The 15,113-nt window shown below is 49.4% G+C and overlaps 1 protein-coding gene across 1 annotated transcript in view; it reads left to right on the forward strand.

The window, feature by feature from the left end:
- The first annotated feature begins 2,131 nt into the window (after positions 1-2,131).
- The window catches only part of RFX7 (regulatory factor X7), a 45,606-nt gene continuing 32,624 nt past the window's right edge, over positions 2,132-15,113 (forward strand). The window contains exon 1 of the mRNA XM_035130916.2: positions 2,132-2,503. Coding sequence (XP_034986807.2) covers positions 2,328-2,503 — 176 coding nt within the window. The 5' untranslated portion in view covers positions 2,132-2,327. The remainder of the gene's footprint in view (positions 2,504-15,113) is intronic.

A 15,113-nucleotide genomic window follows, 5' to 3' on the forward strand; every position in this document is an offset into this window, starting at 1 on the left:
ACCCGTGCTGTTGTCGTCTTCGCCGCCGCCTCTCCCTACCGGGACTGCAGGCAGAGGAGGCTTGAAAACCTCCCCCCCCCAAAACCCCTCCCACCTACTCAAACCGCGAGGCGACTCCATCTGGAGCCCTACATCATGAGGGGCTGAGAGGAGGCGGCGGCAGAGCGGGAAGAGCAGGAACCCGTGCCGCCGCCGCCTCCCTCCCGGCCGCCCCCCGGGGAGCAGCTCCGCCGGAACTGAGAAGCCAAAGGGCGGCTTGGGGGTGGGGGCAGAGCAAAAGCCAGGCACCCTCCCAAGTGTCTATGAGGAGAAAACGGGGGAAGAGGGAAGAGAATCCCGGCTCTATCAAGAGAGCGGCTGTTGCGCTTCGCCTACTTCCCCCTCAGGCTCACTCCGCGTCCCTTTCGCCCCCTTGCTCGCCCACCTCCCAGATGCAGCCGAGGAGAGGAAGGGAAGCGGCGGGCGGCAGCTCCCCAGTGCCGCCTCACTCGCTCTCGGAGACAACAGCAAAGCCCGCCAAAAAAAAATCCAGCACTGCTCCGTCCCGGCACCAACTTTGCCGGCGGCACCTGTAGGGCTTTCCTACCTCCTCGGCGGGCTTCCTCCTCCTCCTCCTGCATCTCACTTCCCCGTCTGGCCGCCTCAGCCTCATTCGAAATTGAAATTCCCTGGCCAAGGCCGTCAGCGCGGCTTCAGCGCCCCGGCCTCCGCCTGCAGCCCCACCCCCGGTTTTGACCCTCGGCCAATCGCAGGCTCCAGAACTACTGTCAGTTGCTATCGGCGGCGGCTACGCGGGCCACATGACGAGGTCTGGCGGGCCGGATTAGGCCCCCGGGCCTTGTGTTTGACACCCGTGATCTAAGGCATAATCAACCATTGGGACTTGCTGCCACAAGTGAGTTGGTGACGGCTGTGGGCTAGATCAGTGCTACTCAAAGTGCTGGTCCACAGACCAGTGCCAGCCCATGATATTTTCAGATAGCTTGACATGGCTTCAAAAGGGCCTTTGACACATTCATGGAAGCCAAACTTCACTTACAATTTGCAGCCAAGGTCTCTAACTGCAACCTCCATGCTCAGAGACAGTAAACCGCAAATGGGAGTAAAAACGATGTTTGACCTTTGCTCAAGAATTCCTCACTGTCCTCCTGTTGTGGAGGAAAGATGGACACCAGGGAGTCCTTGGGCCTCTGCCAGCTAGGCAAATCCTCAGGTGCCCAATGGCTGTCCTGTGTCATGATTCATGCGATCTCAGGTGGCGCGATCCACAGCAGTCTACTCTGAAGCAGCGCGGAACCTGAGGCTGCAATTCCCGACCCACATTCTTGCATATGCTGAACGCCACGGGGTTTTCTTCCGAGTAGGCACGTGCAGGAGTGCGACGCTGCTTCCAAGCCGCGTTCCCTCGCGCTCTGAAGTTCTGCAGGCAGAAGACCACGAAGTCGAGGCACCTTACCTTGCCATCAAGTCCCGCTGCGTTCCGCGAGCCGGCTGCTCGTTGCCAAGAAGCGAGCCCTAAATGCGCGGGATTGAAGCCGCCTCCCTCGTGCGTTCCCTTTCGCCGGGGGCGGTTCCTCCTCCGAATCATGCCTAGTGATGCCAGCAGTGGGTCTCTCCTTCCGGGCAACAGAGCAGGAGCAACGACAGCAGCCGCCGATGCCACCCACAGGCATCGGACCCTGGGAGGCAGCGAACACCTCCAACGGTCGGGGCGCTTTGGGGGCGCCCATCTCTCCCCGTCGAGGGGCTCCGGGCCGAGCACAAGAGGAGGCGGGGAGGCGGCTGCGCCTTTTCTCCTCCTCCTGGGCCGAGCGCGCGCCCTACTTCGCTCGCTCCCTGCCTCTCCCGCGACAACAGGAGGGCGGTCGCGCCAACTGAGGCTGCGCGCACGGCAGGCTGTCCGGCCGGCCGACCGACCGAGGCGGCAGCGGCGGCGGCGGCAGCCACAGGCGGCTGCAAGGCGGAGAAGCCAAGCCCAGCGGAGCCGAGGTGCTGCTGCGCGGCTGCGGGCTCCTTTTGGCCGGCCTTCCTTGTGTGCCCCTGGCCGCGATGCGCCTCCCTCCTCCTCCGGCGTAGCAACGGCAGTGGGAGGCTCCTCCTCCTCCTCCGGCGGCGGCGGCGGCTCCTGCTCGGGTATGCGCCCCTCCAGCCAGCAGCCGGGCCAGGCGGCTCCCGCGAGGGCTGCAGCGGTGGCTGCTGCTGCTGGTGGTGGTGCGGCGGCGGGGAAGGCCTAGCCAAGCAAGCGAGCTGTGCGCCCTCTCCGCCCGCCTCCCTTTTTCCGCCTCCGCCTCCTCCTCCGCCAGCCAGCCAGCCCCGACCCGGCAGTGATGGCAGACGAGCCGCAGCAGCACCAGCCACCTCCGACTCAGCAGCAGCAGCCGCCCGAAGCCCCCGGCGGGGTCGGCCCGGCGGCGACGGCGGCCCCTTCGCTGCCGGCGCTGGTGCCCGGGCTGCAGGGGACCGAAGCCAGCGCGCTGCAGCACAAGATCAAGAACTCCATCTGGTGAGCAGCTCAGGGAAGGCTCTGGGCCCGGGGGTGGCTGGCTGGCTGGGTGCTCGGGAGGGAGCCGGCCGGGGGTAAGGTTTACTCATGCATGCGCTGCATGTGCCCAGCCGCCCTGCCTGCTGCATATTGATAGGGCTCTCTGAGCCGCGACGGTGCCCGGGTCTCTGTGCCTCGACGGGCCCCCTGCCTCCCAGATCGGGGTTTTGTTTTTTGCAAGTGTTGCAGAGCCCCCGTTGCGCCGCCTCCCTTCCCATTCTGTCTTCTGGCTCCGATTCCGCAAGGTTCTTTCTGCGGCGGCAGGAGGAAGAAGGTGGCGGCGGCGGCGAGTTGCAGCGCCCGACGGCGGCGGGGCGTGTGTGTGTGCCTGTGTGTCTGCAGGGTGGGGGAGGGGAAATGGAAAATGTGTTTACTTGTCTCTGCGGAGGGAGAGCGAGACAGACCCGGGCAGACAGAGCCAGACACGCTCGTATGGAGAAGGGGTCGGGCTGTGCGCGCAAGCCACGGTGCATGTCTGCGTGCATGCTTCCTAGCTAGCTTGCTGGCGACCCAACACAAAGCTCGCCAGGCGCAGCTTTGCACGGGGCTGCTTCCCAATCCACAGTCGCGTCCAACACAGCCCGGGGCAGGAGGCGAGAGACATGCCTTCTCTATCTCCCCCCCCCCCACGCCTCGCCCCGTCGTGTGCAAAGCAGCAGGTCGTTCCGTGAAGGGGCATCGCCTCGCCTGGCGGCTGGCTGGGCTCGCCCTCTTCTCCTCCGCCCAGCAACCCCCCCCCCCAGGCGCGTTTGTCGGAGGAGGAGGCGGGGGCGCCTCTGCCGCATGTTGACATGCATCTCTTTCTCCCTCCCCTCCTTGCTGCAAACACCAGAATGGGGTGACTTGCCTCTTGCTGAGCAGCAATAGCAGCAGCAGCAGCCCCTCGCTTGTTTACAGCTGCCGCCGCCGCCGCAGCCCCCCTTTTTTTGCAGCGTAGGGCGCCGTTTCCTCGGCACTGCTCCGGGTTTTCCGTCAGAATCAAACCTCCCCTTTGAGCAAGAGAGCTGGAGAAGATGTTCATTCAAAAAAAGACTGCAATACGTTGTTTCTTGGGTACACTCCTAAAGCCAGGGACTGACTCGCTGTCTGCCATTGAGGATTTAGCCACTACGCTGGCTTGCGAAGTGGGAGGCACCTGAGCTTTGCCTTCCATTTGAAGCCTTTTGCAGCTGAACCGACTTTTTTTTGCAAAAATAAAATTCTTGAAAATGAAGTGTCTTTCAGTGCTTGAAAAACACAGTATAAAGGCCTTTCACTTTCCCTGTGTATACAATGTCCTTTGAAACCTTTAATGCATTTGCTCTTGTGGTTTAAAAATGACGTTTTTGGTATGTGTAGTGCTGATCTGAAATCGAGATCTACATGGTGTAAAATATATGGGGCAGATTGAATTGTCAGTGGAAGCAATACAGGTTGTGTGAAGGGATTGCATTTGAGATGGTGAATTGCACACAAGGCTTTGGGGAACAGTAGCCTTTAAAAATCTAGGCAAAGGAGGGGGTCTGCTGACTCCAGTCTCCTCGCTGCCATTGTTTTGTTTACAGAATGCCATGAGTTAGAAGTTCTCTCCGTCAGCATCCTGACTGTGTCTTAAATTGATGCTGCTACTGAAGTGTTTGATTTACAGTATTTTTTTAGATACCCACTTAAAATATTTTCCCATTCCCCCAGTGTTCAAAAATCAGCCTTTTGAATAGGGTGTTTACATCAGTGGTTTCAGGGGAGGTGTAACATCCAAGTTGGAAGACAAAATGGCTACTAAGTAAAACCTCTTCCCTTTTATATGAACTTGGGTGTACAGTATAGGCTTAGTTCAAGCACAACACCATAGCATTGTTTGTTTTAATTCCCAATAAAATCGAGGCTTCTGGGACATCTTTTTTTAAAAAACCTGCCAAATGTTTTTGCATTGCCTTGGCTGCTTTAGCTAGGGATTGGCTTGTCAGCCTGATGGGAGTGAATGGAGGATGCCCAGTGCCTGCTGGAATGGTGCTGTTACTGGGAGTGTGACCAGCCAGCCAGTGCAGAGTACCAAAAGCCATCTTTGGGCAAGCAGCTTTTTTGCTTACCCTAAAGGTGATCCTGAATGCTGCGTCTTGGAAGGAAGCCCTGCCAGTTCGAATGAGCTTGTGAATCAAGTGTTCAGGATTCTAGCTCTGGGCAGATAATAAGGATTAGTTTCCTTTTAACCCCATCTCCCCATTGGCTGCTCTTAGCCCCAGAGCCTGTGGTCCTGTGTGTGCTTAGCAACAAGTGTGTCCCCTTGAACTCAGCTGCTCACACTTCAAAGAAACATGTCTTGGAGCTGGGATTTATTTGTGTTTCACCTTTCCTCCAAGCATCTTGGCGCCACACCTGTGAGGGCCCTGCCCTCTTATTTCTGCAACAACAGCCCTTTGGGGTGGGCTAGTAAGCTGAGAGAGAGTGGGCCAACGTCACTCAGGGGACCACAAGTGAGCACGAGGAACATGAGAGCCCTCATTGAAGCTGCGTAGCCACTGGGCAAGTCTTTCACCATTTTCTCAATCGTGGCTATAGGTGGGATGGGGATTCAAATTCATACACATGATTTTGAGAATAGAACTGGGAAATGGAATTGGGATTGTATAGATAGAGTAGCGCCTTGTTGCATGCATCCTTCTGTCTGCGAAAAAGCAGCTCAGAAGCATCTTGTGCAGTGCTCTCAGGAGATTGTGCCCTGCTGTGTACTCTGGACTGGTTTTCATCGCTGTTGCTTTGTAGTGGACTGCTAGTAAACAGTCTTCAGCCTGAATGGCTTCTCTCACTCCATGTGCTCAGCCAGGGATTTTGTAGAGCACAGCTCAGACTTGCAGTTACATTACACGCTGGAATACTGCACCGATCTAACGCCCTGAGGTTTGGGGTAGGGTGGGCTAAAAATCCCATAAATAAGTAAGAAAAATTGCTGTGTGTGGAAGGTGGCAAATGCTCTTGTGTTCTCCATTAACCAATAAAGCTTAAAATGAAACCTTGTCTTTCTGGCTGGGATTACTGAAAAGAGCATCTGAAAATCTGTATGCTAACTCCTGAAATTTAAGTCGGATTTAATGTGACTGACTTCGACTGCAGTCCAAAACACACTTACTAGGAAGTACTGTAAACCTCATTGAATTTAGTGGGACTTAATTCTAAATAAATTATATTATTATTGCTACTTATTTAATTCATACATCACTACTATGAGGCATCCTGGACCAATTTATAACACAGTATTATATCTGCTACATATATTAAAACTTAAAATAATTGCATAGATGAAAACAGTTTACAAATTTATAATAAAATAGTTTTAAAGAACCACACATACATAAAATCAATTAAAATCCAATGCAGGTACCAATTGAGATTAAGACCTCCATTTGAAAGGCTTGTTGAAATTCTAAATAAACATACATAGGGTTTCACTGTTAGTGGGTTCAATGGGTGAGGAGGCAGTTTCTGCACAAGCTGTAGAGGGGGCAGATGGGGCTGGTCAACCTGGGAAGGTAGCCCATCTAGGAGAAGGAAAAATTTGATCCTAAACCTCCATGACCTGAGGGGTGTCTTTGGGTGAAGAAAAGGCTAAGGAGTAAATCCTACACAAAACTGGAATGGAGTCCCTAAGATGGTTGGATGGTGCCTGTTATGTCTCCTCCAGGCAACTCCTGCAGCCAAGCTGGTGCCAAACGTCTTGCTCTGCTTCCCTTTGGATCACATCAGCGAGGTCGAGGGGCGGGGGTGTCTTGTCGTCTGGGCAGCCCAAGACCTCCAGACACACTGCCGAGGCTTGCACCCTAGGGAGGTCACGTTGGTGCTTCTGACTTCACCCTTGGAGGCACACTCCATTGTCGTCAAGTACAGGAGGCAACCATTTTAGACACATCCAGTTGATGCGTGCCTGTTGTCTTTGTCCATAGAGTTTCCTTGGCAGGGATACTGGAGTGGATTGCCAATTCCTTCTCCAGGTGGATCACGTTTGGTCAAAACATAACTTCTCTAAGTTATTTAAGCCCCTTCGCCACGGCAAGGCAGTGATCCATGAAGTTGCATTGGGCACATTCCCAACCTCAGATATGCAGATGACACAACCTTGATGGCAGAAAGTGAGGAGGAATTAAAGAACCTTTTAATGAGGGTGAAAGAGGAGAGCGCAAAATATGGTCTGAAGCTCAACATCAAAAAAACCAAGATCATGGCCACTGGTCCCATCACCACCTGGCAAATAGAAGGGGAAGAAATGGAGGCAGTGAGAGATTTTACTTTCTTGGGCTCCTTGATCACTGCAGATGGTGACAGCAGTCACGAAATTAAAAGACGCCTGCTTCTTGGGAGAAAAGCAATGACAAACCTAGACAGCATCTTAAAAAGCAGAGACATCACCTTGCCGACAAAGGTCCGTATAGTTAAAGCTATGGTTTTCCCAGTAGTGATGTATGGAAGTGAGAGCTGGACCATAAAGAAGGCTGATCGCCGAAGAATTGATGCTTTTGAATTATGGTGCTGGAGGAGACTCTTGAGAGTCCCATGGACTGCAAGAGGATCAAATCTTTCCATTCTTAAGGAAATCAGCCCTGAGTGCTCACTGGAAGGACAGATCGTGAAGCTGAGGCTCCAATACTTTGGCCACCTTATGAGAAGAGAAGAATCCTTGGAAAAGACCTTGATGTTGGGAAAGATGGAGGGCACTAAGGGAAGGGGACGACAGAGGACGAGATGGTTGGACAGTGTTCTCGAAGCTACGAACATGAGTTTGACCAAACTGCGGGAGGCAGTGGAACACAGGAGTGCCTGGCGTGCTATGGTCCATGGGGTCACGAAGAGTCGGACACGACTAAACGACTAAACAACAAGTTGATGCGTGATTGCTGACACACAGATCTTTTTGAGCCCAAAAGAGGGCAGAATGGGGGCGGGGCAGAATGGGATGTAACGGGGTGGGGTCACTTATATACACTTTGCCAATGTGTGTGGCAGCCGGGAACAGAACCTCCGTGTGAAATTATCACTGCCTGTGCCTAAAAGTGCAGTAGGATTGTGCCCCTCCAGGTGAACACTAGGGGAGGGACCCAAGTTCAAATCCCACACAGCTAAAAAACTTCTAGTTCAATCACTGTCTCTTGGCCTAAACTACCTCAGAGCGGAAATTGGGTTGAGGAGGGGGGAAATGGAGATGGGGAGAGCCTTTTATGTTTTCCTGGAGGAAAGGTGAGGTTACAAACAAACAAAATGTTATATATCAATAAAATGTTATGTGTAAGTTTGCTTCAATGAATTATTAGGATTATCACTCTCTTAAAATAGCTTTTAGTTGACAATTCATTTGCCTTTTAGTCGTTTGCAATTAAAAAACAATGCCTCAGTATAGGTGCTATTTTAAGATTATTAAAGTAGCTTACAAAATTGAAAGAAGAGCTTCTGTTTGGTGATAGAAGGATAGCTCACCTTCTAATCTCCCTATTGCATTGGGCACACTAGTGCCAAAATGTGCCCCCCCTTTAATTTGCATTCCCAACAACTAAAAGTTTACCTCACTAATCCCCCCTCCGCCACCGATTGATCAAATAATCCTGTAGTTGATTACTAATTAAACCTGCTCTCCCCTTTGTCACTTTTTAAAAGAGTACAGCAATATATAGCAGTTACTAAAATGGAAGACCTGGAGATGATAACAAGTCTGTAAGGACCACAGCGCATTTGGTCGGTTGCAGCCTTGGCCGGCAATATTGTTTCTTGCTTTAGCCACAACAGAATTTATTCTGGAAATTAAAATGAGTTTGACAGGCGATATTTGTTATATTATGAGGCGCTTGTAGAACTGGTTCCCTAGGCGCATGGCAAAGGGCCTCTACAGATGACCCTGGGGCAGGCTTCCCCAACCTGGTGCCCTTCAGATGCTTTTCCGCTACAATGCCCATCACCCTCAACACCATCCTGCAGATGCTGGCCTGATGGGAGTTATAGTCTGAGACATTTGGATTGAACCAAGTTGAGAAAGGTTGCCTCAAGGTATGAACAGGTACAAATGAGAGAAGGCGGCCCTGAGGTACCAAGCCCTGTCCCTATACGTGAAAACCAGCACGCTGGATTGGGCTCAAGAGGCCAGATTACATGCTCAAAGCAGCTCACAACCAAACTTTTTTAAAACTACAGATTGTGTCTATCCCACGTGTCTACCTGGGCCCTAAGATCACATTCAGAGGTCTTTTTCCAAGTGCCCTGCCAAATGAGTTGTGGTGGGTGATGTTTTTGGTGTTGGTGCCCCAGTTGTGGAATGCCTTACAGTCTTTCTGGTGTGAGCTGAAGACATATTTATTTACAGAGTTTCCATAATTTCTTCTTCTTCTTCTTCTTCTTCTTCTTCTTCTTCTTCTTCTTCTTCTTCTTCGGGGGGGAGAGCGTTTTTTAGATCTGCATTTTTGTTATCATCTGTTATCTGGCTTCTGCTATTGGTGTACTATATTTTAGATTTAACAATTTATGGCCTTTGTCAGCTTTGTAATTCCCATCAGCCCTGGCAGATGTTTTGGAGTACAACTCTCATTGCCCCAGCATCATAATGCAGCCATGCTGACCAAGGTTGATGGGAGTTGTGGTCCGACACATGTGAAAGGCACTCAAGGTTCCAAATTTGCCATGCGCTTTTTGCGGCCACGTGGAGATCTCTGGATGCTAGGTTGGTGACTGACTTCTCCATCTGACTGGCCCCTCCAGCTTTCTTAAGCAGGTAAGCAGGTTTTGGTGACTGCAACCTCGGTTTTAAGGAGCCATTTCGCACCTAGCTTATATATCTGAGTTTCTAACACAGGCACCCCCAAACTTCGGCCCTCCAGATGTTTTGGACTACAATTCCCATCATCCCTGACCACTGGTCCTGTTAGCTAGGGATCATGGGAGTTGTAGGCCAAAACATCTGGAGGGCCGCAGTTTGGGGATGCCTGTTCTAACACCTCTGAAGGAGCAGATACATAACTTTGGGAGTACTGTACTGTACTTCTAGATCCTTTGCAGTAACTTGTGGTTCAGGTGGCCTCAGCGGCACAGACTGGCTTCCATCGGCTTTGGTTGGTGGCTGAGCTGCACCCCTATCTGGCATGGATAACTTAACTTACGTTGCCTGTGCTCTGGTAACCTCTAGATTAGATTTCTGCAACATGTTATATGTAGGGCTGCTTCTGAAGATGGTTTGGAAACCAGCTGGTGCAGAATTAAGTGGTCAGGTCGCTCACTGGGGCAAGATGGTTTGAGCATATTGCACTGATCTTGGCCCTACAGCACTGGCTGCCAATTAGTTTTCAAGCCCGATTCAAAGTGCTGGTTTTGACCTACACAGTGGTACCTCTGGTTACGGATGCTTCAGGTTACAAATGCTTGAGGTTACGAACTCTGCTAACCCAGAAGTAGCTGCTTCTGGTTGCGAACTTTGCCCCAGGGTGGGAATGGAAATCACACGCCTCTGGCAACGTGTGCAATGGGAGGCCCCATTAGCAAAAGTGCGCCTCAGGATAGGAACGGTTTCAGCTTAAGAACGGACCTCCAGAACAAATTAAGTTTGTAACCAGAGGTACCACTGTACAGCCTTAATTGGCTCAGGACTGCAGTACCTCAAGGACCACCTCTCCCCATATGAAACAACCTGGACCCTGTGATGATCATCTGAGGCCATTCTTTGTGTGCCACCTCCACAAGAGGTCGCTTTTTCTGCGCTGGCTCCCTTTTTGTGGAATGCTTTCCCAAGAGAGGCTTACCTGGCACCTTCATTACATATCTTTAGGCACCAGGCAAAAACGTTTCTCTATCAGCATTCCATGGCCTTTAAAATGTATTTGGGGGGGGGGAGAGTTATAGATTTGTTTTTGTTTTACTATGTCTTTTGTGTTCTCATTTTGAATTTTTCTGTTGTGAACCGGACTGTGATCTTTGGATGAAGGGTGTATGCAAATTTAATAAATAAATAAATTAAAATTAATAAGTTTTAAATGGGTTGCAGCCATAACAGTTGACTCTTTCTTGCAGCTGATTAAGTATTGTGTAAAATTAAAATGATTTGGTATCTTCTTCTAATCCTGTCAGGATTATTCTTTTCTGCCCATCTGAAATGGATATGATGAAATGGTGTCTGCTACATAGTCCAATTGAGGCGTATGTGTGTTTATATATAATACAGTAATTGACATGCAACACAGGCATCAGTGAGCTACATACCGATGCTGTTTTTGTTTTGTTTTTCTGGCCATGAATTGTTCCCCCCCCCCCTTACAGTACTGATGAAAAGGCCCAAGCTGATCTCTGAGCTCTTTATTTCCCCTTTTCTCCTTCATGGATTACAAGTCTAGACAAAAAGACCAGGCCTGAGCAGCAGCGCCCAGACAGCCCTGATTAGTGTCACTTAGGGGGCAGGGTTTGCAAATTGCCCCAGCCTTTGCTGCACTTTTGGGATTTAATCTCTGTGTGTTTCTGTTTTTATTTTAGATTCATTAAAGCTTTTATGCTAATCGCTTTTGTGTCCAGACACTTAAACCTCAAAAGGGAGATAGATCTTTGTTCAGCTCAACTGCTTGTGAATATGGGATTTTGGTTAGTTTAGGGCGGAGTGAGCATTGTATGGCCCACTGTGTGTTTGTGGAGGGCGTGTTTGACAAAGAGACTGTCGACAGACATCTCTGATGCTCCAGACTTTGGAGAGTCTAGTCTGCAGTTTCACTAAGGCTGCTAAAGGTGTTCCACTTGTCAGTGCTGTTGCTGCACCTGGGTCCTGCTGGTGGGCTTCCCCCGTTAGGTCATCTGGTTGGCCACTGTGAGACCAGGATGCTGGACTAGAGCCCCCCCCCCTTTGGCCAGATCCAGCTGGTCAACCTGGTGCCGTGCAGATGTGTTGCACTACAGCTCCTATCAGCCACAGCCAACATAGCAGTGCAGCTGTAGTCCAAACATCTGCAGAGTGCCAGGCCAGGTTCAGGGGAGGCTGGTGTATCAACTTTCACATGGTTGCCAATAATACAACCCCTGCAACCATCTACCAAGCAGTGCCTCAAACATTCACATTACATGTTGGTGTGTGAGAGTGAAACCCTGTCCCCCATTTTGATACAGTGGTACCTCTACTTACGAATTTAATGCGTTCCGAACGCACATTTGTAAGTCGAAAAAAATTGTAAGTCGAATCCCATAGGAATGCATTGGGAGAAAAAATTCGTAAGTTGAAGCAACCCTATCTAAAAATTCGTAAGTAGAAAAAAATCCTATCTAAACCACATCCAAGATGGCGGACGGAGCTCCATTCATAAGTAGAAACATTCGTAAGTAGAGGCACCACTGTATTTCCTCACATGGGGGGAAGGAGACAGTCTCATTCTTGGTGCCACTTCCCATCGTTCATCCGTGAGAAAGTCACAGAAATGTGGCCAAGGTCTTACTCTCCAAGTGAGCTGGAGACAGGTGTTTCGGGTGCTACCCAGGGCTAGAAGTCAACTGGGACCCACCATGTGACTGCTTCAGAAAGGGGCGGATGTGCTCTTGTCTCTCTGCATGCTTCTGTATCCTGCACCAGGCAGAGCTTCCGAATGATCTTTAGAGCAACCACACATATACTGGGGCTGCCTAGACGATAATCCCGATCGATCAGGGTCCTGTCAGAATTTAGTGAAGTTGTTGTAGTTCGGCTCAGCTTTGGCACAGCTTGAATGGCATCCTCACCAGCCCCTTTTGACATGACCCTCACTGCAACACAAAGAAATAAAAAATCCCAAGCATGTTTCTGCCAAAGGCTTTAATGCCAAATCAGAGTGGTACATAGGCAGGCAAAAGGTTACAGGGCGCAACAGCAGATACATGGGAGGTGCATAGACACATGACTAAGTGCCAGCTAAGACATTGATCCAACAAGCGGCTTGCTCCCCCCTCCACATCGTCCCAAAGCTCTTTGCCTTCCACACTTTCTGATGTGCCGTTCTGATATCGTATCTGTTGTGTGTAGAATTTTGGTCTCCAAGAACAGCTGCTTTCATTGAAGAGGACCCCACGGATAAACACAATCCCAGTTTTTTATCCAGTTTTTGAGGCCATTTGGCTATCCCAAAGAAAGGGTTGCAAAAATCATAATTCCTCAATGAATCAGAGTGGATCAAGTGCCCAACCAACCTGCCCCAAGACCTTGTAGTTAAAGCATCTTCAACAGAACTTGCACTATCATTCTAGGCAGTGGATTGCAAGTCCCATTAAGGATGCAGACTAGTGTTTTCCCCAGCAGAAGTCCCATAAGGATAATGCTAGAAATGTAAAGAACACAGTGATGCTGGCATGGCACAGCCCCTGCTCATTTCAGTAGAACTTGGCCAGGTGGATTTGATTTTTACCCATTTTAATTAGTGTGTGTGTTGAGGTGCTGTTTTTCTCCAGTCCCCTGCTGTGGGCAACTAAATGTCTTACAAGACAGTTGTCCACTTTGCTGTCTTTTGAGAACTTCCAGTGGAGCTTGTCATTCTTTGTACTTCTCCTTTCACCAAATTGCTTAAAGACAGTGTTTGAAATTAGCCAGGCGCCAGGCGCAATTTGTGCCTGACTATTGGCCACTTGCGACCAAGTGAAGATGTCTAGGTGCCGGGATGGCGCCTGACATTTCCATCTGGAGGTGCATACCTGTGGATTATTGGATCTTGACTGTTTTCACACACTAATACCACATTCTGTAGAATTCTATCAGTTATATTTTATTTGCACAATCAGGATGAACCAACATGCTTTTTTTCTGTTCAGCCTCAGCAGGAGCAGTGAATAACATTATAGTTAATTGTTGTAGCCTGTCTTCACTTACCCCACCCCACTGCCCTGCTCACAGTTGTGAAGAATATTCTCAATGTTATGAATGGCCCGTGTCACTATTAAGGAAAAAAAAGGTAGGAATTGGCCGATATGTATGTGGACTATCCCTGGATAAAATGACTTTTCTTCTTTTAAGTTCTCAAAGTTCTTAACCTAGCTCAAGGTTACAGGTAGGTAGCCGTGTTGGTCTGCCGTAGTCGAAACAAAATATAAAAAATTCCTTCCAGTAGCGCCTTAGAGACCATCTAAGTTTGGCATTGGTATGAGCTTTCGTGTGCATGCACAGATGTTTAACTGATAATAACAGTCAGTACATCATTTGAAAAATAAGACAACTTGACATTCTATTTTGGCCACTGTAAACTTGGTTTAAGGAGCCATTTGACACCTAGCTTACGGTATGTATCTTGAGTTTCTAAGGTGGCTTGATCTGCTGCCTTCTGCAGCCAGAGCACCTTAACAGTCTCCTTTGATTGTTTCACCCACCATTGTTCATCAGTGAACTACTAGGGGTGTGTGGGTGTGTGTGTAGAATCTGACTCTGTATATGTGCATTGTCTCCTATTCCCCCCTCTACCGCTAACACATCAACGCACACAGGTTGCTTTTGATAGCAAATTTGGGCGTAGATGATGTATTTGTGCCTTAGGGATACATAAGGAACTGGGTGTGCCCTTCCTCCAGGTGGTGAGTTAGCCAGAAAATATTTGGGAGGGTAGAGGAAGCCAACCTCACTTTCCAAGCAACTGCCAGCTGGTATCATACACAGCTGGAAACTGTGTGGTGCCTACAATGATAGATCTTAGTTTTAAAGAAATAAAACAGTTGCTGGATCTGCCGATCCTTTCAGACATTCACTGAAGTCAGTAGACTGAGCCAGGAGGCAGGACCGCAAAAAAAAAAAAAGCTTTGTGTGTGGTTCCCTGTCATTTAACTTGTTGTTAATCCCTTCCACCTTGCTTGAGTAATGGTAGTCACATTTGTATTTTTTTTTGGGGGGGGTTGCTTCAGTTCAGGAAAGATGTTTGTTGTGGAGGGAGACAAGCCACATAAACAACAACAGCAGCATTTTTAAATGTTTCATAGAGTCTCAGGCATAATTGCAGGAGGAGGAGGTAGCCATAGTTATAATTTATTTTAATTCATTTATACCAATTTTTTCCTCTGAGTTCAAGGTTGTGTACATGCAGGTCCTGCTTTATGAACATTTGCTATGCGAAAATTCACTTATCCGAACATGAGGAATTAACACCTAAACCTCGCTATACACACACACCACAGATTCCGAACAGAGAGCATTTTTTTTTACTTCCTTGTTTGCCTTCTGTTGGTTGGCTGAGGAAAGGAGGGGAAATGATCCAACAAATCAGAGCAGTTTTCCTGTTTTTCGTTTTGGCTTTTGGGGGTCAAGATTCTGTGGCTGGGAATGCATTAGAAATTTCCCCATAGGAATAAATGGAAACCATCATATTGTTATGCGAACGCTCGGCTAATGAACAATTTTCATTGTCTTCAGACAGTGGGACCTGCATGTGCAGCAACCCCTGATTTGCGTGGCAGTTGCATTCCTGGCCCCCGCACATGTTGGCAGAGCACGTGTAAGCAAACATTGTTCTGTCCCCTTTTCTGGCCACTTCTAGGTTGCAGCAATGTGCACTTGCACGATCATGCGTGCATTGAACCAGTGTAAAATAGCCATTGCCTGTATATGGTTCTAGCCCCCCACCCCCCATTTTATTCTCACAACAACCCT

This window comes from Zootoca vivipara, chromosome 14, assembly GCF_963506605.1.
Source record: "Zootoca vivipara chromosome 14, rZooViv1.1, whole genome shotgun sequence".
NCBI lineage: Eukaryota > Metazoa > Chordata > Lepidosauria > Squamata > Lacertidae > Zootoca > Zootoca vivipara.